The sequence below is a fragment of the Mirounga angustirostris genome, unplaced genomic scaffold, assembly GCF_029215605.1.
Source record: "Mirounga angustirostris isolate CCGP_5_RB_7025 unplaced genomic scaffold, mMirAng1.0.hap1 SCAF_13, whole genome shotgun sequence".
In the NCBI taxonomy this organism is placed as follows: Eukaryota; Metazoa; Chordata; class Mammalia; order Carnivora; family Phocidae; genus Mirounga; species Mirounga angustirostris.
Window position 1 is genome coordinate 8,460,318 of NW_026991721.1, and position 24,466 is coordinate 8,484,783.

Genomic DNA, 24,466 nt, shown 5'->3' on the forward strand with positions numbered 1-24,466 from the left:
AATTCTGGCACTTGACCTCCTTCTCCAAGCATATTACAATGCTGGCTGCACCAGTCCCTGAGGCACTAGACCAGGGAGTGCGATCACTCATTCTCTACCTTTAGTAGGAACTAATATTTCTGAAAGCTGTTACTGGATAGGTCAATCAAGACAAAACTTTTTCCTGCAGGACATCAATCGACCACTTCTTTTACTTTTTGAAAGTCTCTAAAACCAAGCGGAGCTTGGTGAAAGAATGTGAAGCTGAAGGTTGACATCAACACTTGTAGATTTTAAGCAATCAAGACAGATTTTTAAATATCCATTTTAAATAGGTTAAATTGTGGAGTAACAAGCTTCATCTTATTTTCATAGTGCAGAAGCCTACGACATTTCCTATGAGGTATGGAGAAAATATTCTGCAAGGGGAAGAGCTTCTCCAATGGAATGATAACTACACATTGCAGTATCTTAAGCTAAACTTTTCAAGTAGTGACCTGACAAATGAGGCCCACCAAAACTGTATTAATGCCTTTTTAGATAATATTAATACACATCTACAATAGATAAGAATTTAAGACAAAGTATTTTTCAGGTGAATCAAAAATTTAAAATCAAGAAGTATCAAAAGCTATGTACAAAAGGGCCAACAACCAAACGGTAAGCAATGACAAGTGGTTAAATCCAAAACACCAAGTTGCTAAGTTATAGGGAAACTGCTGTTCATCTGGACCTTTGCCCAGAACACAAAAATTTGGAGGAGAAACGCTGGTGGTTTAAAGGGAAAAAGAGTTCTAAATTTGCAGCCTCATTCCTTTATCTGGACAGCTAATCTTGACCTTGCAGAAGCTTCCTTTGATACTGTTTCTACTGAAATGGCCAAAACCACAGTGGAAAATCCAAAAGGGTACCAAAGCTCTTATGTGGAAATCCACTGTTCAAAAAACACCTACAGAAAAAGGGGCACCTGGCTGGCTCAGTTGGTGGAGCATCCAACTCTTGATCTCGGGGTTGTGAGTTTGAGCCCCACCTTGGGTGTAGACATTAATTAAAACAAAACAAAAACCCAACACCTAGAGAATGTATTTAAAGTGAAGATCAGAAATTCTACATTCCTTACATCAACCTGAGATTCTGGCAAAGGAGACGGTGAAGTATTTTAAAACCCCTCAAAATCCTTTAAGGTAACTAAATACAGGGCAAAATTATCTGTACTCTCCCGGGCTTATGGCCCACTTCTTTTGACAAAAAGGTTTTTTTCTTTTCTTCAAAGACTGCGTTCCTTTAAGAACCACCACCTGCCCAGGGTGCATTTTTTTTTTCCCCCTCAAGAAGGCATCTGCACTGCAGATCTCTGCATGAGGGGAGCTTGAGCTTGCCAGCCAGCTCCCACCAGCAGGCAAACGCGTATACAATGGAAACTAAAAGCGGCCTGCAGCTTCCCTCCTAGTCTTTCACAGAGATAGGAGAATGGGGTTCAACCAGCTCCTGCTTTGTCTAATTTTTCTCCCCCTCCCCCTTTCTGCGCTAAACACCCCCTTTTGTTACACTGGGATCGATAATAGCCCATAGAGAGCATGAAATCAAAATGTGTTTGTTAATGGCTTGGCGTGACTCTTATTATCTTCTAGAATATAAGCAACTGATTGCTTGTTCCCACCCCCACGGCGCGCCAGTGAAGAGCAGGCGGTGTTGCAGATGCAGCCACGGATCCATCTTGGACCATCAGCTGCTCCCTCCCAAATCTTCCTGAGCTATTCTCATCACGCCTCCTCTTACCTCAGAGCCTCAAAAAAGCGGGCATTTAGAGAGTCTAGCCACACACACACACACACACACACACACACAAAAGCAAGCAGATAAAAAGGGTATAGAAAACGGCTACCATGTTTCCATGAAACTTCCTGATCCTCCCCACGGGAAACCAAAAAAAAATTTTTTTGCAAGACTACCATGAATTTCTGATTATGTCAACATCTGTCCGCAAACCTGCAATGCAACCCTTTCACCATCATCCCCTCAAAATCGTAACTAGTTCTTTCTCCTACAACCAATCTGCCCCAATCCTCTCAATCTCTCTAATCCTCCACTAAACCCCGGTTCAGCGGACGGCTCCCCCAAACTGCTGTTTTCCCCCACCTACCCTGCCTCGGCGTTAACGCCCACTCCCTAGAATATCTCCCCGCCTCCAACCTGTTTGCCTCACACCCCGTTATTTCCTCACCGTCTGCACCACCTTACGCTCCCCTCCCCCTTAGCCCATTTTCCAGACGCTCGTTCCCGGGGGCTGAAGCCTCCAGTAGGCGAGGGTGATCTGCCTTCCCCGACCCCCAAAACAAGCCCCTCGAAGGCGGGGTTCCCCCGCGCGCCTCACCCGCACAGGAGGAGCCGCAGCTCTTCGCCCCCAGGGCGGGGCAGGATCCAGGGCTCCCGCCGCCGGGCGCCGAGGGTTCGGCCCCGGAGGACGACGAGGAAACGGACGGGGACTGAGTGGCCGCCGACGGCTCCGCCATGGCTGCGCGAGCAAGGGCAGGAAAGGGGTGAAGAGAGATGCGGGGCGGGAGAGAGGGAGGGGAAAGAAAATAATCGAGCAGCAAGCTCTCAGAAGACCCTCCGCTCCTCCTGCTCCGAGGACAGACTCCGACAGACTGACTGACTCAGCCGAGCGCAGCTAGAGGGCGGGAGCGCGAGCGCGCAGGCGCACAAAAGGCTCTCGGGCGGGCGGCGGTCGCGCCTAGGCGCCCAGCGACGCAAGGCGCAAGCGCAAGAACTGTCCCTCCGCGCTCCTGCGGGGAAGGAGGGGCAAAACTGGCTTCACGCTGCGTCCGCGCGGGAGGCCGGGGTGGGCCGTGCCTCTCCGGGAACGAGACGCAAGAGGCGTGGCCAAGTATCAAGCTCCGCCCACCACTGCGGCCGAAGTGGGAGGGGGTCCTGCAGGTTAGTGTCTCTTTACAACTCTTTGTGAATGCTTCAGGCGCGGCGGATTATGTGTTTTAACGATATTAGTTTCTTTTGCTTCCATTAGCTGGAGTATGTCTTTCCCATAAATTCCAGAGCGGATGTCTATTGTCTGATGCGTTTCGGCCTGTGTGTGTGTGACGCCAATGAAAAGTGAAAACCACAATGTGGATAGGCCCACTCTGCAAGGTGCTTTATGAATTTTTGTGGATGTGTCGTAATATCACCAGGAGCGGAGATGGCACTGTCTCCCATTCGGTAGGTGGAGCAAGATGCTAGACAGAATGAAAAGCTATTACTCATTCCAGTCACATTGCAATGCAGCTGCAGAACCTGCTTCATATTCTTACGTTGTTTCTGTTCCCAAAGAGGAGTCCACCTTGGGTCTTAAGGTTGTCCTTTCTTCCAAATAGGCTATCAGGTAAAGAAGACATATTTTGAAGAAACAATAGCTGAGCTAATGAGGAAAAAGAAGAGCCAGGAGATAACAGCCTGGCTGCGGTCATGAAGGAGGGTAAGATAAGGTATTAAAAATTGAGAATAGGGCACAAAATACACATAATTGAATTTTATTCATAGCCTAAATGGAGTCCTTTGCAGAGAATTTACTTGAAACCAGATATCTAGCTTATACTGAATTTTTTTGTCTTCTCTTTGGTTGGATTGTGAAATAGAAAGGCTTCTCCATAAGCCTGGTTAAAATATTTGAAATGTGCATAATTCTTTTAAAAAGGGGAACGTAAACTGGAAATGACCATGATCAAAACTGTTGCCCTTGTTATTGCTAAAGCAGCAATCGATGACCTGAAGGGCAACTGCAAGATCAGCAGATCCTGTAGAGATGCAGCCTCATGAAGGGGGAGGTAGTAAGCTAGGCAGCAACACAGAGGAAAAGCGATCTGACCAGTGGAAATCTTCTAGAACAGGAAGTGGACTACATCTGCCCTTGACAGTTTTTAAGGTCAGGTAAAGCTCAAACAGGAAAAAAACTGGCCATTGCAACGTTCTGAAAAACAGGCACAGAAAATATTTCCCAAAATAACTTTGTGGCAAATATCTTACTCTGACACTTACAGCATCACTTGATAATGCAGCAATCTGTCCTTTAGATGACAAAGGGAAATACAAGCCAATCTGATAACCAAGCCAGTTATCTACTCATTCTAATAAATGCATAAACTTTAAAAATGTATGTTATTAGGAGCTGGATAAGGAAATGAACGATGCTGGTCCCTAGCCCTGACAGCGATTGCTAGGATCTGAAGACCCTGCTTGGAAAGGAATCCTGTTTTCATGGTAACTAGAAGCAGAGAAAAGAAACTAAAAATCAAGACACTGATGTTGTCTTGGTGGTCCTTTCATACTCTTAAGATTTCTTACATCAGAGGTCTTGTGCCAGGTCCAATTCCTGAAGCTGCCTTTCCTTCCTGCTCCCTCTTGCTGTACCAGTAAATTCCCTGAGACTGACTCTTGCTTGAGATGTTATTTGTATATAAGGTTTGTTCCACAAATGTTTACTGATCACCTGCTGAGTGAATGACACTCTCCTGGGAAATTTGGAGGAATCCAAAAAATGTTTGTCCTATCTTCAATGAGCTTACAAGCTAGTTGGGGCTTAAAACATACTCACATAAAAATAAAAATTAAATAGCAACCAAAACAACCCCCAGCAACACAAAGCTATAGTGTTCTGCTTAGATGGCAGTGAATTGCACGGATTTAAAGGGAGAGGGAGTCACTATGGAGTTGTAGTGGCTTCCGGAGGTTTTATGAAGAAGCGCAAAGTTAGATGGGAGTTTGGAATGGTAAGGAGGTCATTAAAGGCAGAGGAGAATGGTATGAAGCAAATGCCAGGGGCTGCTTTTGTGCAAGTGTACAATAAGACCTCCTTGTGGGCAGACCAGTCACAGAAGAGCACCCCTTCCTCCTAGCCCAACCCATGATGCACTTCAATGCTGGCTTGTTTAGCAGAACTTGGCCTAGATTTGATCCTCTCTTGCCCCTCCCCTCCACAGGCTGCCTTAGACCTACACATAGAAAGCACAGCCATCTGTGGTGGCTAGAGGGTCCGAGTGTGACCCTGGATAAGGTGTTTTGGGTGTGGTTAGCCCAGGTTGGCTAGAGCCAAGGGCTAACAAGACGGAGATAAAATGGGGAAGATGTGTTGGGGCCAGAGTGTGGAGAAGAGGTACTATAGCACTAAGGAACCAAGGCTTCCTTTTAAGGCTGATAGGGATTCAGTGAATGTTTGCAGGCAGGGAAGGGCTCAGATGGGATTTTTAAATGCTCACTGGAGCATAGCCACTTCTCAGTTCTGTGGAGCAATTTTTACTGCTGAGGCACTGAGCTGGGCCTCTTCTTCCTTGGCCCTGTCCTTGTAGGACTGGTATTTACACTGGTATTTACAGTCCTTATAGGACTGCTAATTTCCCCACTCAGCTTCTGGGCCATCTCATTATCCCATCTTTTTCTTGACTATTAGAAAAAAGTATTTTTTAATTAAAAAAATCTCTTCGAATATATTTGTATGTCATATATATATATATATGTTCACATATATATGAGTGTATATATACCTTAAAGTTTTCTTCTGTTATTAACCTCTCTCTAGCTCCTAGTCTCCCCCTCTACGCACACATAGGTAAGTACTGTTAGGAGCTTTTTGTGGCAAGTGCAAAGGTGAATATAGCAAATCTTTATCCTCATTCGCTCTTTTAAAAAATATATATATTTTAAGATTTTTTTTTTTTAATATTTTATTTATTTGACAGAGAGAGACACAGTGAGAGAAGGAACACAAGCAGAGGGAGTGGGTAAGGGAGAAGCTGGCTTCCCGCCGAGCAGGGAGCCCAATGCGGGGCTCGATCCCAGGACCCTGGGATCATGACCTGAGCCGAAGGCAGACGCTTAACGACTGAGCCACCCAGGCACCCTATATTTTAAGATTTTATTTATTTGAGAGAGAAAGAGAGAGAAAGAGCATGAGCAGGGGGGAGGGGCAGAGGGAGGAGCTGACTCCCCCCACCAAGCAGTGAGCCCAACTTGGGGCTCCACCCCAGGACCCTGGGCTCATGACCTGAGCCGAAGGCAGACATTTAACTGACTGAGCCACCCAGGCGCCCCTTCGTTTACTCTTTAACACAAATGATAGCATGCTATACACAGGTATGTTGCTTCCTTTCCTTAATTGTAAATTCTAGTGATCCTTTCTAGTATCCTTTTGAAGAGACAGAGAGCCATACTGTTAACAAGAACAAGAATGAAGCAGCTGGTAGGTCTTGAGCTCTTAGAGTATTACCACCATGTTGAGGGCCTAATATCCAACTTTATAACAGCCTGTGAGTTGGGGTTGACTATATTTTCTTTTCTTTCTTTTTTTTTTTTTTTCAGAGAGAGAGGCAGGGGAGGGGCAGAGGGAGAGGGAGAGAGAGAATCTTGAGCAGGCTCCACACCCAGCGCAGAGCCCGACTCAGCTTGGGGCTTAGTCGCACAGAATCTTGGACCCTAAGACACCAGGTGCCCAGCTGGGCATCATTTAAATATTTGTATATTAAGTACTTAAATGTTTGCTCTGTGTATAGAATGAGCTATTGACTTGGTGTTCATAGTTTATAAAAAGAAAATAGTCGGGCGCCTGGATGGCTCAGTCAGTTAAGCATCCGATTCTTGATTTTGGCTTAGGTCATGATCCCAGGGTCCTGGGATTCAAGGTCCCATGTGGGCCTCCCCGCTCAGCAGGGAGTCTGTTTGAGGATTCTCTCTTCCTCTTCCTCTGCCCCTCCCCACCTAAAATAAATAAATAAATCTTTTTTTTTTTTTTTTTTAATGATGCCCAGGGATGCCAGTGGTCCAGTCTGTCCCTTCTGAGGCCCCAGACTGTTGCTTAAACATGGATCCTACGAGTAGGCGGTAAGAGAAAAGGCTGAACTGAGGCCCGCACAGTCACAGTGAGTGATAATTATTTACTTGGCTGTTTATCCCACAAGACTGGGAGTCTCTGGAGGACAGGAATATGTCTTATGCATATGTCAACAATACTGCCTAGCACTATGCCTGGCACATAAGAATTTTGGAAAGCTATTTTTGGAAAGCTTTGGAACCTGAGTCACAGTGGATGTCACTGCAGAAAACAATTTTATTATTTCTGTGCTTCATAGAATACTTGATTATGACTTTGTTTTGGCTTTCCAGAATGAATATGATTACCAATTTTTGAACACTAACTATGCATCAGTCATAATTGCCAAATACTTAGATCTATTTTAACCCACAACAACTCACATCATGTGGCAATAGATAATGAAATAAGTTCAAAGAGGTTAAGTAAGTCACCCAGGTTTGTGCAGCTAGTAAGCATCGAAGCCAGGATTCAAAGCCAGGTGAGTCTGACCCCAGACCCTGTGGTCTTTTTTTTTTTTTTTTTAAAGATTTTATTTATTTATTTGACAGAGAGAGACACAGCGAGAGAGGGAACACAAGCAGGGGGAGTGGGAGAGGGAGAAGCAGGCTTCCCGCCGAGCAGGGAGTCCAATGTGGGGCTCGATCCCAGGACCCTGAGATCATGACCTGAGCCGAAGGCAGACACTTAACGACTGAGCCACCCAGGCACCCCAACCCAGACCCTGTGGTCTTAACCACTCAACATGTCTACATGTCACCTGCTTCTGGAAAACCACAAGGAAAGCTCAGCCTCTGGTCATACCACATGACTCAATTCAGAGTGAGATGGCTGAAGGCAGGCTGTAATCAGTATTATCAATATTTAGCATTTTGAATGTCCACTGTTTTGATGACCCTGGTTATTTGAGAAGGAAACAACACTAACAACAAAATGTAGTTCTCGTATACAGGAGCAGCTTTCTAAGTTGTGACTAATCCTAAAGTCTACCTATAATTTGTACTGTGTTGTTCTAAATTCCAAAAACTTCTACAAGGTATGGGGAAGGCTGATGTGCTGACACTGACTTTGATGCAATTAATTGAGACAGATGTAATGTCAGTGTTTGCTGGTCACTTCCTAACAGGATGGATTTCAGTGGATCTCTACTGGGAGCCCTTAAAATAGAACAGCGTATTTTGTTTCAAAGCGAAAGTTAGGGACTTAATATTAAGGGAGCAAGAAAGTGAGTGAGCAGTGTTAGGTGTTTCATATCCCTTCTTTATCCATCCATTCAATAAATATTAGAGTTTCTACTATCTGCCTGGCATTGTATGAAGCACTGTGGATACAGCAGTAAACAAAAACAGACAAAAATTCCTCTTCTAGTGGGAAGAGAAACAAAAAGATTATGTTTTACTTAAAACATAGTCATGGGGGCGCCTGGGTGGCTCAGTTGGTTAAGCGACTGCCTTCGGCTCAGGTCATGATCCTGGAGTCCCAGGATCGAGTCCCGCGGGCTCCCTGCCCCGCAGGGAGCCTGCTTCTCCCTCTGACCCTCCCCCCCTCTCATGTGCTCTCTGTCTCTCTCATTCTCTCTGTCTCAGATAAATAAATAAAATCTTTAAAAAAAATAAATAAATAACATAAGTCATGGGCGCCTGGGTGGCTCAGTCAGTTAAGGGTCTGCCTCCGGCTGAGGTCATGATCCCAGGGTCCTGAGATAGAGCCCAGCATCTGGCTCTCTGCTCAGCGGGGAGTCTGCTTCTCCCTCTGCCCCTAACCCCACTCGTGCTCGCTCTCTCTCTCTCAAATAAATAAATAAAAATAAAACATAAGTCAGATGGTAAGAAGTCTAATGAAGTTGGACGGGGAAGGGGACTAGAGAATTCTGGGATGTGTGTGCAATTTTAAATTCTTACACTGCGTGTTGCAATTGTGTCAAGTCATTGGCCTTTGGCCCCTCTCCCTAAGCATGCCACATAATGGCCTGGACTTGTGTCACATCCTGTAGGTCTTGCCTTCTGCACACCTAGTGTGAAACCCCAATAACCACTTGCCCTGATGTTCATGGCTGGTTTCTTGCTGGCCTGAATGGACTAGATCTAATCTATAGACTCTTAAATCTAAAGCCTAGAGGAGGGTATTCAAGTAATCTTGAGAGTTTGGGGAGAATAAGAAGGCAGAGGGAAAGAAATCAAAACAGGATTTCTTTAGATAAGATTAGGCAAAATTACCTCTCTCTTCTCCTCTGTTCTAATCACTCAGGAAGTAAGAAAAAAAAAAAAACAGCTCAAAGGCTTGGCAGGGCCTGGAGGTGGCTGGAAGGAGGTTCTGGGCGGATTATAACAGTTAAGGCAGAGGCAGAAGTGGGGCGTCTTGTTGGCTCAGTCAGAGGAGCATGCAGCTCTTGATCTTCTGGTGGATTCGAGCCCCACCGTTGGGTGTAGAGATTACTTAAAAACAAACAAACAAGCTTAAAAAAAAGTTAGAGGCAGAAGAAAGTATAATAATTTGTCTAATGAATGAGGGAATGGTGATGCCAAAAGGTGGTGCTGATGGGATGGATGGATGCTTTAGCCTCCCATAAGCTCCACCAGCTGCTTATCTCCAATAACTGCCCTTACCCCCAACAAATCCAAACTAACAAGACTCTTCACAACTGACATTTTCTTAATCACACGTGAAGTGTGAATAAAAAGCATTTTCGGAGAACCTTGTTTTGTATTGACCTAACACACAGTTTAAGTAGGGTGAGCTTGCAAAAGGAGCTTCGGGCGCCTGGGTGGCTCAGTCGGTTGAGCGACTGCCTTCGGCTCAGGTCATGATTCTGGAGTCTCGGGATCGAGTCCCGCATCGGGCTCTTGCTCAGCGAGGAGTCTGCTTCTCCCTCTGACCCTCCCCACCTCATGCTTTCTCTCTCTCTCAAATAAATAAATAAAATCTTAAAAAAAAAAAAAAAAAAAGGAGCTTCAAAGCAAGCCCTGTAAACCCGACATTTACAAAACATGGCCATGGCTTAGGCTGGACAGAGCCTGTGGAAGGAGTTTCCCTGGAAGTTCTTAGCTGTTAAGGGTGGTGGTGATGGTCCACCACTTGGCTTGGCCAGGCATGCGATTATGGGGTGAAACTGATGATGGTGGTGATGAAGTCACGTCATCTCCTTGTGAAGTCAAAATCGTTAAAAATCCAGTGACGCTCACGTCATCCAGGTTTGAGGCCTCCCTTTGGTCCTTTGGTCCTTAAGCACTGAAACTGTCAAACGCGGCAGACAGGGCCTAGCAGCGGGTTATCCCAAGTCCTCCGCCCCGGGGCGGGTCTCAAGACTAGGATCTCGGCGGGGCTGGCTGGCCGGCCGACCCCGGCCTGAGCCGGCCCGCCCCTCCCTTCCCCGCATGGCCTGCTGGGAGTTGTAGTTTAGTCGTCGAAGAGACGCGCCAAGCCCCTTCCCTCTCTTCCGTTTCCTCTCCGCCCCGGATGAGTGCGCAGAATAGGGACGGCAGGAGGGGGCACCCAGAGAGTTTGGGACTACAATTCCCAGCGGACCGCCTTCCCTAGTGCGCAGTCCCAGGTAGCCGGCGGCTCGCTCGCGCGCAGGAGCACACGCGTTGGGCGGTGGCGGGATTTGGCCGCGTGCATCTTCCTGCCGCTGCCCGCCCAGCGCCCGCCGCGAGTAGCGCGGTCCGTCCGGCCTCGCAGACCCGCCCTGTGTTCGTTCCCTCGAAGCTCTGCGAGCCCCACCTCCTACCCAGTTTCTTCTAGAGCCCAGGCCCCGCCCGTTTCCCACCTCCTGGGCCCGGTTCGTTCACGACTCAGCCCATCCCTCTCTGCGCCCCTGCTGCTTCTGCTGAAGGCGGAGGCTCCATGTTGTCCCCTCAGCGAGCGGTAGCGGCTGCCTCGGGAGGAGCAGGTGAGGCTCCCAATTTTCCCCGGGCCCGCTCCGTGGCCCTTCCGCCGCCCTCCCGGCTGTAGCCCCGAGGAGAACGCCCGCACCGCCGCCCGTTCCTCGTCCCAGGGCTGGGACCCTGCGCCCCTCGCCGGGGTACCCTCGGCCCGCGAATTCGGGGCTGGGGGCTCTTCGTGAGGCCTGGCCGGTCGGGCGCGGGCGGCGCTTCCCGCGGCTCCCGAGGGAGCGGCAGCCGTCGGCGGTCGGGCCCTGCGCTCGCGGGAGGCCGGCAGTGCGCTAGGCCGGGGGACGGGCGGCGTGCCGGCCCCGCCCTGACCGAGCCGCGCGCTCCGGGGCTGCGGCTCCCTCCTTGCCTGGCGCTTCGCAGGGTCGCGGGCCGGGAACCGGGAACGTAGATGCTTTACTGTCAGTCTTTGACAAAGCGCTGGACGGCTGCGAAGCGTTTCGGAGTTGGAAGCTTAATTTTTATCCTCACGACCTCGAGGCGCTGACAAGCATTAGGAAGGTTGATTTTAAGCCCACACTTCTTTGTATAAACGAGATAAAAGAATGTGGCCTAAATTGCTTTTTTAGGAAGTTTTTAGTACGTTGTTCTCTTGCTTCCTTGAAGACATAAAAAATGGTGAAAGAATTAAAAATTAAGTAGAGATTCATCAAAAATTGAAGGATACTTCATCTGTCATTTTATCTGGCTTTATTCTTGATTAATGTGTGTGCTCTTGAAATCGCCAGGAGTTTCACGTGCGAAATCTAAAAGCAAAAAAAGAAAAGAACATTGAAGAATCTTAATAGATAAATCCCAGCCCTCAAATTTGAATACGAAGTTGGGTGGGATGTTTTGTGAAAGGGAGAAAAGAACTAACGGACGAAAAACGCAGTTTCACATTTTGGCTTGCCTTTGGAGAAGCAAAAACCTACGTGGTTTTAATCCACGTCAAGTGTTCAGTATTGCAGTGAACTGAAATTCAAATTAGTGCTTTTTTTTTTTTTTTCACTTTCCACAGAAACTAGCTTGTAGTCTAGAAATCCCTGTTTCTGCTTTACCACCTGTAAAGGAAAGGCTTGGATGAAAAGGATCTCTATATAATGAAGAATTAACACTAGTACAGCACATTGTTTTATTAGCTACCAATTACTATCTCATTGGAGTAATCGTGAAATTAGGAAAAATGACAACAAAGGATAAATAATGTGTACTAGCATACTTTTTGTAGTTTTCACTCAATAGTGTAGAATAGGCTTTTTGAAATTGGTGTTCTATGGTGGAGCAGGTATGTTTTTCATTTTTATGATTTCTAAATCTTAGAATAAAGGATAGATGCACACTAATTTAAAATGAGATAATAGAGAATTGTAAGAAGCAAGAAATTAAAGTTTTCTCTACCTCCCCCAGCCCCCAGTGCTAGGTCACTTAACAGTTTGGCTACATATTAAGATTCCAATGAAATAGGGAACCCCAGGTTGTGTGAACTTGTTGAGAACTAGAATTTGCCTATAATGACTAGGCATGCCTGTTAAAGTGTCTATGGCCTTGTGAACTGAGAAATTGTTCAAATAACACAGCTGCATTTTAAAGTTATCTGAATTTTAAAACATTTTCCCAAGTTATCTTGAGGTTTTGGGAGTTTATTCTTTAAAAAAACATCAAGGGGGAAAAGTGAGGGGAAAGCTTTTATTTAAAGGAAAAAAACCCTTTAGTTGGGTTGTGGATCTCCATTCTGCTGCATGATTAGAATAACCTGCGGTGTGCTCGCTTCGGCAGCACATATACTAAAATTGGAACGATACAGAGAAGATTAGCATGGCCCCTGCGCAAGGATGACACGCAAATTCGTGAAGCGTTCCATATTTTTAGTGGGGGAGATAACAGTAAAGGAGTAGACAACATTAAAAAAAAAAAAAAGAATATCCTGCGGTATTTTAAACCTGACAGTGCATGGGACCCACAGATTCTGATTTAATCTGTTGAGGGGCCAGGCAACAGTTAAAAAAAGAACATTGAGGGGGCGCCTGGGTGGCTCAGTCGTTAAGCGTCTGCCTTCGGCTCAGGTCATGATCCCAGGGTCCTGGGATCGAGCCCCGCATCGGGCTCCCTGCTCCGCGGGAAGCCTGCTTCTCCCTCTCCCACTCCCCCTGCTTGTGTTCCCTTTCTCGCTGTATCTCTCACTGTCAAATAAATAAAATCTTTAAAAAACAAACAAACAAACAAACATTGAGTAATTCTGATTTGCATACTAATATAATAAAATTTCTCTATAGGTGGTTGCTTACATTTGAATTGATTTGCTACTTAATAGGAAGTCTAATTTATAATATCAGTGTATTGAGAAGTTGATGCTCTTTGCAAATTTGTAAAGAATGCTTTTTATTAGGGCGCCTGGGTGGCTCAGTTGGTTAAGCGACTGCCTTCGGCTAAGGTCATGGTCCCGGAGTCCTGGGATCGAGTCCCACATCGGGCTCCCGGCTCAGCGGGGAGCCTGCTTCTCCCTCTGACCCTCTCCCCTCTCATGCTGTTAATCTCTCTCTCTCTCTCAAATAAATTAAAAAAAAAAAAAAAGAATGCTTTTTATTAGCATGTATTTTGATAGAATTTGTTGTTATATTTCACAGCTAAAGTATATTACAAGTTAGGAAATAGACTTTACTGGTATAGTCGGTGAAAAAACAAAGTAGATTAACTGTATTTATGTCTTGAAATCATAAGGAATCCAAGTCAAATATTGCCAATTAACTGCGTTTGCGCTTTCGCCTGGTTTAAAAAAAAAAAAAAAAAGAAGAAAGCCTATTCATCTGGAACACAAAACCTTCAGGTAACCAAAATGATTTTGGTGAATTTTTTTTTTAAAGATTTTATCTATTTATTTGACAGACACAGTGAGAGAAGGAACATAAGCAGGGGGAGTGGGAGAGGGAGAAGCAGGCTTCCTGCTGAGCAGGGAGCCCGATGCGATGCGGGGCTGGATCCCAGGACTCTGGGATCAGGACCTGATCCGAAGGCAGGTGCTTAACCGACTGAGCCACCCAGTCGCCCTGATTTTGGTGATTTTTTATTTTTAGGGCTGAGTCAAATAAGATGAATATTGAACTCATTCTATTAAAAATAATTTTTTTTCTATAGCATAGCCTGGCATAATTTTTAGATTCAACCTAGTCTCTGCATTTCTGAATCTTAAGTACTGTTTAGTCATAATTGGTCTTTATAAATCCATAAAGCACTACAAAATTGACAAAATATGGTTTTGTTCAGCATTCTGTGCTAAAGTATAAAGATTTCTTATGACAGATGAATTGAGAAAAAGTTTCCTCTTAAACCCTTTAATTGATTCTAATGTAAATTTCCCCCAGTATTCTCTTCTGTTGGGCATAAGTAGTATTTTTATTGAAACAACTTTAAAAGTGTCTGTATCTACCAGTATATTTACTGCCTTAAGACAAAATAGACTATATAAAAGCACTCCCCCCCCCATCAGCGGAATGGAACCACACCCAGCCCTTTGAGTTGGCTGAGGGCTTACCGACATGTATGATGATGTGTTTTCTCTGGCCTTGCCTGAATTAGGAACTTTGAAGACTGCCAGCGAGAACAAGGCATGAAATGGTATGCTTCTGTTTTTGGGTGTGTTGTTCTTGCCCTTTAGTGAATGTGTTTTAAAAGGAAACTGGAAAACTCGGGTCATAACTTTAACCTGAGTCATTCACTCTACTTGGTGAAATGTTTCTGAAACTAGTTAATTTGCTTTCTGGAACTCTGAATTGTAAAGATGAGCACTGGGGCTGGCTCTGCCGTAAGTGGTTCTTAACCCAGGGTGATTTTGCTGCGGTGGGACATTTAGCAATATCTGCAGACGTTTTTGGGTCTTACAACCAGGAGGTAGCACTACCGGTATCTAGTGGGTAGAGGCCAGAGTTGCTGCTAAATATCCTACAATGAACAGGCTAGCTCCCCACAACAAAGAGTTATCCAGCAGTGCCGAGGTTGAGAAACCCTGGTCTGCACTGTTTAATTGATCAACTAAATTCTGTATGAATTTTCTGAAATAGCATTTGTAACTGCTTCCAGTTAACTAGTTTCATTGAATTTATCACTGTTCAGATGGTCTTTTCAAATATTTGAGGGGAATTTAAGCTTTTTTTCCCCTATAATGTTTTTTGATAGAATTTATTTCTGAGAATGTATGTTTTCCATAGGACTGGAAAGGCCAATTATGATTAAGTAGTCTCACCGGCTTTTATTTAGCCTATGCAGCTACTTTTGAATTTTTAAAAGACTTTTTTTTTTTTTAAGATTTTATTCATTTATTTGAGAGAGAGAGAGAGACAGCATGAGTGGGAGGGGCAGAGGGAGAGCGAATATCAAGCAGACTCCACACCGAGTGCGGAGCCCAACGTGGGCCTCAATCCCAGGACCCTGAGACTGCAACCTGAGCCGAAACCAAGAGTTGGATGCTCAACCCACTGCACCACGCAGGTGCCCCTAAAAGACTTTTTTAAAAGTAGCTGCAGGGGCTCTTGGGAGGCGCAGTCAGTTGAGTGTCTGATTCTTGGTTTCGGCTTAGGTTGTGATCTCGGGGTCATGAGGTGGAGCCCCATTGGGCTCCTAACTCAGTTCAGGGTATGCTTGAGATTCTTTCTTCCTCTCCCTCTACCCCTCCTGCTTGTGCGTTTCCTCTCTCAAAGAAATTAAGACAAAAATTCAGAGTTAGGTCATTCTAAGAGAGTTAATGCTGTAATTTGTTCAGATCTCTAGTTTTCCCTATGATAATTAGTTTCACCTGTTAGTCTCAATGTCTTTCTACTTGGGTTGTCTGTTTTTGTCATTTTAGTGCAGAGCCAGTCTATTGAATGCAGTTATTACAGAGATTATCTGAGCAGGCATATTTAAACCTATTGGTTAGTCTGGGTTAAGGTGTATTGTGCCAAAAGTAAAGGCTAATCAGTACTTTAAAAGTAATTAGAGGGGCTCCTGGGTGGCTCAGTTGGTTGGGTGTTGGGATGAGTCCCGAGTTGGGCTCTCTGCTTGGTGGGGAGTCTGCTTCTCCCTTTCCCTCTGTCCCCCCCCCCCCACTCATGCTCTCTCTCAAATAAATAAATAAAATCTTTAAAAAAATAAAAGTAATTAGAAAAAAGGTTGTAGCTTCCACATAAACTGTTGAAAGGCTTTTTTTTTTAAGTTTTTTTTTTTTTTTTTTAAAGATTTTATTTATTTGACAGAGAGAGACACAGCGAGAGAGGGAACACAAGCAGGGGGAGTGGGAGAGGGAGAAGCAGGCTTCCCGCGGAGCAGGGAGCCCGATGCGGGGCTCGATCCCAGGACCCTGGGATCATGACCTGAGCCGAAGGCAGACGCTTAACGACTGAGCCACCCAGGCGCCCCTGAAAGGCTTTTTAATTATCTAAGTATTTTCAGCACTTCCTACATAACTGAAATGAAGGCTGATTCAGTATTACCATATGCTATTTACAGCAATAATCAGAATTGGAATTATGATACAGTGTTCTACTCATCATTTTTAAAAACAAAGATTTTAAGTTCACTTATGTGGATATGGATGACAGATGTAACTATCGTCAGGCCATATCTTTGTGTACCAAAATATCTCATCTGTTATTCATATAAATGAACATAGTACAGCATTAACTGTTCATCTAAATAAGCACTAACTGTTCATATAAGTGAGCATTACTGTTGTCTCAGAGTGGATATCTAGATCTTGGGAAATAATTGCTTCACTAAAGGGAGAAGCATGTCAGGTTGTCACCTAAGTTTTTTTAATACCATTCCTGGAGGTTAGATCTCCAGAGTTAAGATTCCTGAGAAATGGAAGTAATTTCAGTGCAATTAAGAGAAACCCCTCCTCCCTCCCCCCTAAAACCCTCAAAACAAAACCCCAAACCTCAAAAGCTTTTGTGTGAGTCCTTACTGAGCAAGTTGCTTTAATGTTTTTATCATTATAAATTTTGATCTGTTCTTTAGCCAGGCCTATAAAATTTAAATTAAGCCAAGGGATGCATAGGTTACCTAGCCAGTTTGGCCAATTTAGACATCCAGGAAATTTTCAGTTGTTAAAGAGTCATTGAATCTTAGAGCTAGAAAACAGCTTTACCTAACTGCCTGGTTTTGTGGAGGAAACAGACCCAGAGAGGTAAAATGATTTACTCATATGGTTGTACAGTCATTGTACAGCTGGGCCCTGAGTGTTCGGGAAGGCCTTTCTCCTGTACATTCTGCCTCACTAGAGAGTAACAACTTTTGCCAAAACAAGCTTAAGTCATAGAAGGAGGAAATGAGGGGTGCTTGGGTGGTGCAGTTGGTTAAGCGTCCAGCTCTTGGTTTCAGCTCGGGTTGTGGTCTCAGGATCATGGGATGGAGCCCCGAGTCAGGCTCCACACTCAGTGCACGGTCTGCTTAAGATCCTGTCTCCCTCTCCCTCTGCCCCTCTACCCCCGTGCTCGCTTATTCTCTCTTTCAAATCTAAAAAAAAGGAGGAGGAAATGATTGGACTTGGAGGTATATAGTATATAGGGAGATAGAGTCAGGGAAGATGTGGAGGCTGAGAGGTGGAGATTTGAGAGAAGTGGAGTAACTGAGAGGATTCATTGTGATGCTACCACAAGTAGACATAGAAAGTGTTAGTACTGGAGGGTTTCTAGAAGTTAAATCTTGACTCATTTCACTCTTGGGACCGAAGACTAGACATGCCCAGAATCCCACAAGCTGTTAGTGGTAGAACTGGAACAGGAACTCGTCTCTTGACTCTTACACCCATGTATTTCTACATATTACTCCTGAGAAGGAGGTGATGGTGGAATATCCAGGTGCATCTGACCCTGAGGCAGTTGTATGTTTGGACGTGAATGCAGGTTAGAAATTAATGATGTTGCATCACCGAAAGAGGGTATAGCGAAATTATAATAATAAAGAGCCCATTGAGGGAGTGAGAGAACTGCAAGACTGAAGCAGAGCGCTGGTGGAGCTCACAGGAGGCTGAAGAGAAAAAGAAGTAGTGAAAGGAGGTGGTGAAGAGGCTGGGAGGGAGCTAGGAATGGGCACTGTCACTGAGACCAAAGGTTTTCAGGAGTTCTAGAAGCAGGTGGCAGTTGTGTTTTGTCCTACAGAGAGGGTTGAATGAGAATCAAGAAAGGGCCACTGGATTTGGCAAGAGAGGTCATTGATAAACTAGTGAATAATTTCAATAAGAAGATTGAGAGGAAAGTCAGGTTGCAAGGCAATGAGAAGGGAATGGGTAGGTAAGTGGATGAAGACATACCTTCAAGGAGTTTGGCCGAGAAAGGAGACTGCAAGTGGGAAGGGAAGAAACTGGTTTTTATTGAGGTGCTTGACAAGTATTACTGGGTTTAGTGTTCACAATACTAGGAAACTGTTATTCTTTTATTTAATTTTATGTTCAGGTAGCCACTGTGTAAGTACATCATTAGTTCTTGATGTAATGTTCAATGATTCTTTAGTTACGTATAACACCCAGTGCTCATCACAGCACGTGCCCTCCTTGGTACCCATCACCCTGTTACCCCCTCCCCCCATCCCCCTCCACTCTGAAACCCTCAGTTTGTTTCCCGGGGTCCATAGTCTCTCATGGTTTGCCTCCCTCTCTGATTTCTCCCCCTTCAGATTTCCCTCCCTCCCCCTATGGTCCTCCGTGCTATTGCTTATGTTCCACATATGAGTGAAACCATGTGATAATTGTCTTTCTCCGCTTGACTTACTTCACTTAGCATAATCCCTTCCAGTTCCATCCATGTCGATGCAAATGGTGGGTAGTCATCCTTTCTGATGGCTGAATGATATTCCATTGTATATATGTACCACATCTTCTTTATTCATTCATCTGTTGAAAGGCATCTCGGCTCCTTCCACACTTTGGCTATTGTGGACATTGTTGCTATGAACATTGGGGTTCATGTGACCCTTCTTTTCACTACATCTGTATCTTTGGGGTAAATACCTAGTGCAATTGCTGGATCGTAGGGTAGCTCTATTTTTAACATCTTGAGGAACCTCCATACTGTTTTCCAGAGTGGCTGTAGCAGCTTGCATTCCCATCAACAGTGTAGGAGGGTTCCCTTTTCTCCACATCCTCTCCAACATTTGTTGTTTCCTGTTTTGTCAATTTTTGCCGTTCTAACTGGTGTAAGTTGGTATCCCATTGTGGTTTTGATTTGTATTTCCCTGATGGCTAGTGATGTTGAGCATTTTTTCATGTGTCTTTAGCCATTTTTACGTCTTCTTTGGAGAGGTGTCTGTTCATGTCTTCTGCCACATTTTTTGACTTGATTATTTGTGTTTTGAATGTTGAGTTTGAGAAGTTTTTTTGTAGATCTTGGATATCGCCCTTTATCTGTAATGTCATATGCAGATATCTTCTCCCATTCCATGGGCTGCCTCTTAGTTTTGTTGACTGTTTCCTTTGCTGTGCAGAAGGTTTTTATCTTGATGAAGTCCCAAAAGTTCATTTTTGCTTTTGTTTCCCTTGCCTTTGGAGACATGTCTTGAAAGAAGTTACTGTGGCCAATGTCAAAAAGGTTACTGGCTATGTTCTCCTCTAGGATTTTGATGGATTCCTGTCTCACATTGAGGTCTTTCATCCATTTTGAGTTTATCTTTATTCTTCTTTTAGATACTGGGGCTGAACGTGATAGTTTCCCTACTCCCCAGAAGTTCCCAGTTGGGTGGTAAATCATGATTACAAATGATAATATTATAATGGGTGGGATAATAGAGTATGTATGAGGTTTTAGTGGAAATAGGAAAGTGGAACCACTTTATTGAGTTCCTAATATGTGTTAGACTCTGGGCTTTGAGAGGAGTATTCAATTTCCAAATGAAACTGCAAGTGGTTAGGATTTAGCCATAGTCACATAGAGACTAAGTGGTGAAGTTTATTCAGTTATCCCACAAATATTTATTGGATATCTAATATGTGTGGGCAGTGTTCTGGGATCTTGGGGGATATAGCATTGAACAGAAGAGACAAAAATTCTTGCCCTCATGGGGGCACCTGGGTGGCTCAGTCATTGGGCATCTGCCTTTGGCTCAGGTCATGATCCCAGGGTCCTGGGATCGAGTCCCGCATCAGGCTCCCTGCTCAGCGGGAAGCCTGCTTCTCCCTCTCCCACTCCCCCTGCTTGTGTTCCCTCTCTCGCTGTCTCTTTCTCTGTCAAATAAATAAATAAAATCTTAAAAAAAATATTCTTGCCCTCATGGAGCTTACATTTTAGAGGGGAGGAAGTAAGCATTCAAGCCCTGCTGTATCTTGATTCCAGAACCTGCTTTCTTTTTAGTATACCATGTAAAGTGATAGGCAGAGGATGGGGACAGAGGGAGGGTAAGGTGGGTGTTGAAGGGTCAGTGTTTGCCTGGAGTTGGGGGGCAGGGAATATGCATTTCAGGCCATGGGAACAAGTGGCTGAATAGGTTGTACATTTGAAATTTTGGAATCAAGGCAGGACAGGACCTGAATCCTAAGTTTCTTCAGTAGAAAGACCAGTGAAAGTAAATCTTCCTGAGAGGATAAGGGGCATAAGGAAGAAGAGGAACCAAGGCAGTGGGGAGAATGGTGAAAGGCTTTGACTTAGAGGATGGAGATTTAGCTTTGAGCCCTTGATCCATAAAGTGTTTTTGCTAGCCCTTAAGTAGTTGCTGTTGTGATGTATTTATGTACTATAATGAAGGGGGTCAGCCCTAAAGGATGAGGTCGCATCATTAAAGCAACCCTTGGGGATGGTACCTAACAGGCGAGAAAGATTGGGAGGTGGTAAGGCCTAAGGGAGAAGGTCCTGAGGTTTTGATTAAGGGATTGGGGAACCTGAGATATGGGGATAAATCAGCAAAGGACATTTATTTTTTATTAATTTTTTTTTGTTTTATTTATTTAAGTAATTTCTATACCCCATGTGGAGCTCGAACTCATGACCTCAAGGTCAGGAGTTGCATACTCTTCCAACTGTGCCAGCCAGGCGCCCCTTTTAGCAATTTTTTTAAAGAGCAAAGGGCAATTATATGACATCTGGAAAGGGGTGAGTAGAAATAAAGTTTTTGCTTGGAAGATTAGTGATACCGTCTGGGGGCAGCTGGCTGGCTCAGTCAGTTGAGTGTCCAATTCTTGGATTTGGCTCCTGTCAGGATCTCAGGGTGGTGAGATTGAGCCTTGCATCAGGCTCCATGCTCAGTGCGGTGTCTGCTGGAGATTCTCTCCCTCTCCTCTGCCCCTCCCCCTGCTCGCTGGCTCTCTCAAAATAATATATCTTTTAGGAAAAAAGATACTGTCTTGTCTTAGGAAATGAGAGAGAAAGATGATATGGTGAAAAGTGAGCAACTCTTTGTTTAAATTGAATTACTGGTGATGTGTGCAGTTCACAATGATTTTTCCCTTAAGTGGACGGAAACCAAAGGAACAAGATCTTTTTAAATCCAGTGTGCCCAATAAACTGTTTGAAGAGAAATGCAGGATCACCCCAGCTCCTCCAACTAAACGTAGCCTGGTTCTCTCTTCCTTTTCACTGTACTGTAGGCAGAAAGAGAGGAATAGGTGAGTGAAGGGCCTTAGCACCTTTTTCCCCCCAACTGCCCTCACTGGTCTTCATCTTCTCTTGAAGTACAGTTCGTTGTGCACAACTGCATACATTCTTGTCATTGGATTATTCCACCTTGTCAGTAGCCCAGGTAACCTTATCTTCTGTGCCTGTTGCTCTGGCAAAACCACCTGCATCCTCAAGGTTGTGGCCTTCAATGTTACAATACATATGATTGATTCTTTTTTTTTTTTTTTTTAAAGATTTTATTTATTTATTTGTGTGAGAGAGAATGAGAGAGAGCACATGAGAGGGGGGAGCGGGAGAGGGAGAAGCAGACTCCCTGCCGAGCAGGGAGCCCGATGCGGGACTCGATCCAGGGACTCCAGGATCATGACCTGAGCCGAAGGCAGTCGCTCCACCAACTGAGCCACCCAGGCGCCCTGATTCATTCTTTTTACGATTGTTTATTGTGTGCCTGCTGTGTGTCAGTACATTCACTTGCTCAGTAAAGTTTAATGGTTTAATAGATGAAATGGAAAGAGCCAGTATCATGAACTTAATTTTGAAGTCCTAGGGGACTGTTGTACTGCTTACTGGGTTTGGCCATACCTGATAGAACCTTCAAATTAGTTACCTAAACAAGGTAGACATTTATTTATTTATTTCACATAAAAGTGAGCCAGCAGGGCAATTCTGCTACATGAAGTCCTAGGCCCTACCTCTTGTTGCTCCACTATTTCTGGGGTGTTGCCCTCATGTGCCTGGTACAGGGTGACTCCCTCCTGTGAATACATTCCGCTAGCAGGAAAGGGAAAAATGCGTGCCCCAGAAGTTGCTATATCATTTCCAGAGTCAGAACTTAGTCACACAGTGATACCCCTGCTACAAGGTTGGGTTGAAATTGGGTTTCTTTGGGGCAGTTTTTATGCCCAGCTAAAAATCAGTTGCCATAGCAGGAGGGGAAAATGAATATTGGGGGAGCAACCAGCCATTTCAGGGACTTTGGAATTGCTCCGAGTCTTGCACATACTTGACCCTGTGGCTTATCCATAAGATCGTTTGTTCTTTTATATGAAAGATTGAAGGTCTTTAGGTCCTGGATTCACCTGCTTTTGTGGCAATAAAGAACTGTAAGAGATTATTCACAGAAATATTTCCTTTTTATCCGGGCAGTAATGGGAAAGAAAAATAGTAATATACATTTATTACAATGATACCATGACAGTTAATGTATATTTATAACTTGTTTTCCACTAGTTTGATAAAAAGATAAAAGTGGCAAGAACCCTTTGTTGCTTTCTGATATAAAAAGTGAGCAGCAGTTCCCATAGCTTAATGGGTAGAGTCTGGCAGTCAAGCTGTTTTGTTGACTTTTGTCTACTGTGATCATGGAGCCTTCAAGTGTTTCCCAGACAAAAGTAATTTGGTGATTTTTGCCATATCTGCTTACCTTACTGTGCTTTGCTTAGGATTTGTTTTTCAATTTACTCTGATTTGATTCACCTTTTAAACTTAGCATCCTTCCGAGTAACAATCCATTAAAACATGGTTTTGTTTCCTTGTATACATTAAAATACATAATTATTAAAATAAATGTCCTTTTAATACATGAAAACATCTTTAATACCAGTGGTGCATACACTTAGGGAAATAGTGCTTTGCTTCTAGGCTTTACTAGGCTACACTGGTAGTTTTTCATAAACTTTCCATAAATCCATAGCTACTGAGTGGTTCTGTGAATTTCAAAGAATTGATATCTTTCTGCTTTCAACTCTGGTAGGGAAACTACTAGTTAGTGCTTAATTTTGAGCTAAAGAATTAATTGCCCCTAATGTGTTGCCTGGGTTATTAAGAATGATCTGCAAGTCCTAGCCACCTAAAGATCTTTTCAAGCTTTTCTCCAGAACCAGTTGGACAAGATGTTTAACTTTTGTAAGCCCTAGTTTCCTTATTTTTAAAAATGAGGCAGTATTATTTACCACATGGGGTTGTTCTGAGGATTAAACAAAATGTATGTAAAAGGCTTAGCAGTGGCAGGCACCCTTTCTACTGCTGATAGACATTTGGATTGTTTCTAGTTTGGGCTTTTTTGAATAAAGTTGATGGGAACCTTTTTTTTTTTTTAAGATTTTATTTATTGGGGCGTCTGAGTCGCTCAGTTGGTTAAGTGTCTCCCTTTGGTTCAGGTCATGATCTCAGGGTCTTGGGATAGAGCCTAGCCTCGGGCTCTCTGCTCATCTTTATTTATTTGAGAGAAAGAGCATGAGCAGGGAGGAGGAGCAGAGGGAGAGGCAGACTCCCCGCTGAGCAGGGAAGCCCCATGTAGGACTCCATCCCAGGACCCTGAGATCATCATGACCTGAGCTGAAGATAGCTGCTTAACCGACTGACCCACGCAGGCATCCCTATGTGAACATTCTTGTATTTATGTCTTTCGGTGGGCATAAGCACTTATTTCTCTAAGTTATATACCTAAGAGTAGAATTGCTAGGTTATAGGTATGTTTAGTTTTAGTAGCTACTGCCAAGCAGTTTTCCAAAGTGGTTATATTCCCATTAGAATGTGTGACAATTCCAGCTGTACCACAACTTCTCTCACAGTTGATATTGTCAGTCATTTCAATTTTAGCCCCATTCTCATGGGACAGGTAGTGGTATCTCAATATGGTTTTATTTCTATTTCTTTGGTAAGTAATGGTATGGAAGCACCTCTTCATAGGATAATTGACCATTTGGGTATCCTTTTTTTAATGAAGTGCCTTTTGCTTATTACTATTTTAAAAATTTGAATATTTGTCCTTTCCGTATGGATTTCCATATTGATTCTGGGTGTGAGTCTTTTGGATATAGGTATTGTGAATATTTTTTCCTGGTCTGTGGCTTTCATTTTACTTTCTTTTGATAGTGTCTTTTAAAATTTAAATTCAATTAATTAACATATAATGTATTATTAGTTTCAGAGGTAGAGGTCAGTGATTCATCAATCTTACATAACACCCAGTGCTCATTACATCACATGCCCTCCTTAATGTCTATCACCCAGTTACCCCATCCCTCCATTAATAATGTCTTTTAATAAACAAAAACTCTTATTTTAATGGATTCTAATTTGTCATTTTTTCTTTTATGGTTAGTGTTTTTGTACCATTTAAGAAGTTTTTGCTTTTCCCATGTTCAAAAATACAAATTTAAAAAAGATTTGAAACAAATTTT

At 43.9% G+C, this 24,466-nt stretch overlaps 2 protein-coding genes, 1 long non-coding RNA gene and 1 other non-coding gene across 6 annotated transcripts in view; 3 read left to right on the forward strand and 1 right to left on the reverse strand.

The window, feature by feature from the left end:
• Nucleotides 1-2,676, reverse strand: part of RTN3 (reticulon 3) — a 63,299-nt gene extending 60,623 nt beyond the window's left edge. Inside the window, exons 1-2 of one of the 2 annotated variants that reach the window (XM_045893442.3) lie at nt 2,354-2,676; nt 947-950 (exon numbers count right to left, since the gene is read on the reverse strand). In XM_045893442.3, coding sequence (XP_045749398.2) covers nt 947-950; nt 2,354-2,492 — 143 coding nt within the window. In that variant the 5' untranslated portion in view covers nt 2,493-2,676. The remainder of the gene's footprint in view (nt 1-946; nt 951-2,353) is intronic. The other variant, XM_045893441.2, reaches the window with a different exon arrangement.
• Nucleotides 2,677-2,923: 247 nt separating this feature from the next.
• LOC135362295 (uncharacterized) lies at nt 2,924-6,754 on the forward strand. Of its 2 annotated transcripts, none has more exons than XR_010406815.1 (3): nt 2,924-3,195; nt 3,351-3,461; nt 4,139-6,754. It is a non-coding gene; the product is annotated as an uncharacterized LOC135362295 (long non-coding RNA). The 2 variants fall into 2 exon arrangements; XR_010406816.1 differs by having other exon boundaries at nt 3,351-3,451.
• A 3,591-nt stretch (nt 6,755-10,345) lies between these two features.
• The window catches only part of ATL3 (atlastin GTPase 3), a 57,703-nt gene continuing 43,582 nt past the window's right edge, over nt 10,346-24,466 (forward strand). The window contains exon 1 of the mRNA XM_045893444.3: nt 10,346-10,724. Coding sequence (XP_045749400.1) covers nt 10,679-10,724 — 46 coding nt within the window. The 5' untranslated portion in view covers nt 10,346-10,678. The remainder of the gene's footprint in view (nt 10,725-24,466) is intronic.
• LOC123858041 (U6 spliceosomal RNA) lies at nt 12,468-12,574 on the forward strand. The gene has a single exon (XR_006794011.1). It is a non-coding gene; the product is annotated as a U6 spliceosomal RNA (small nuclear RNA).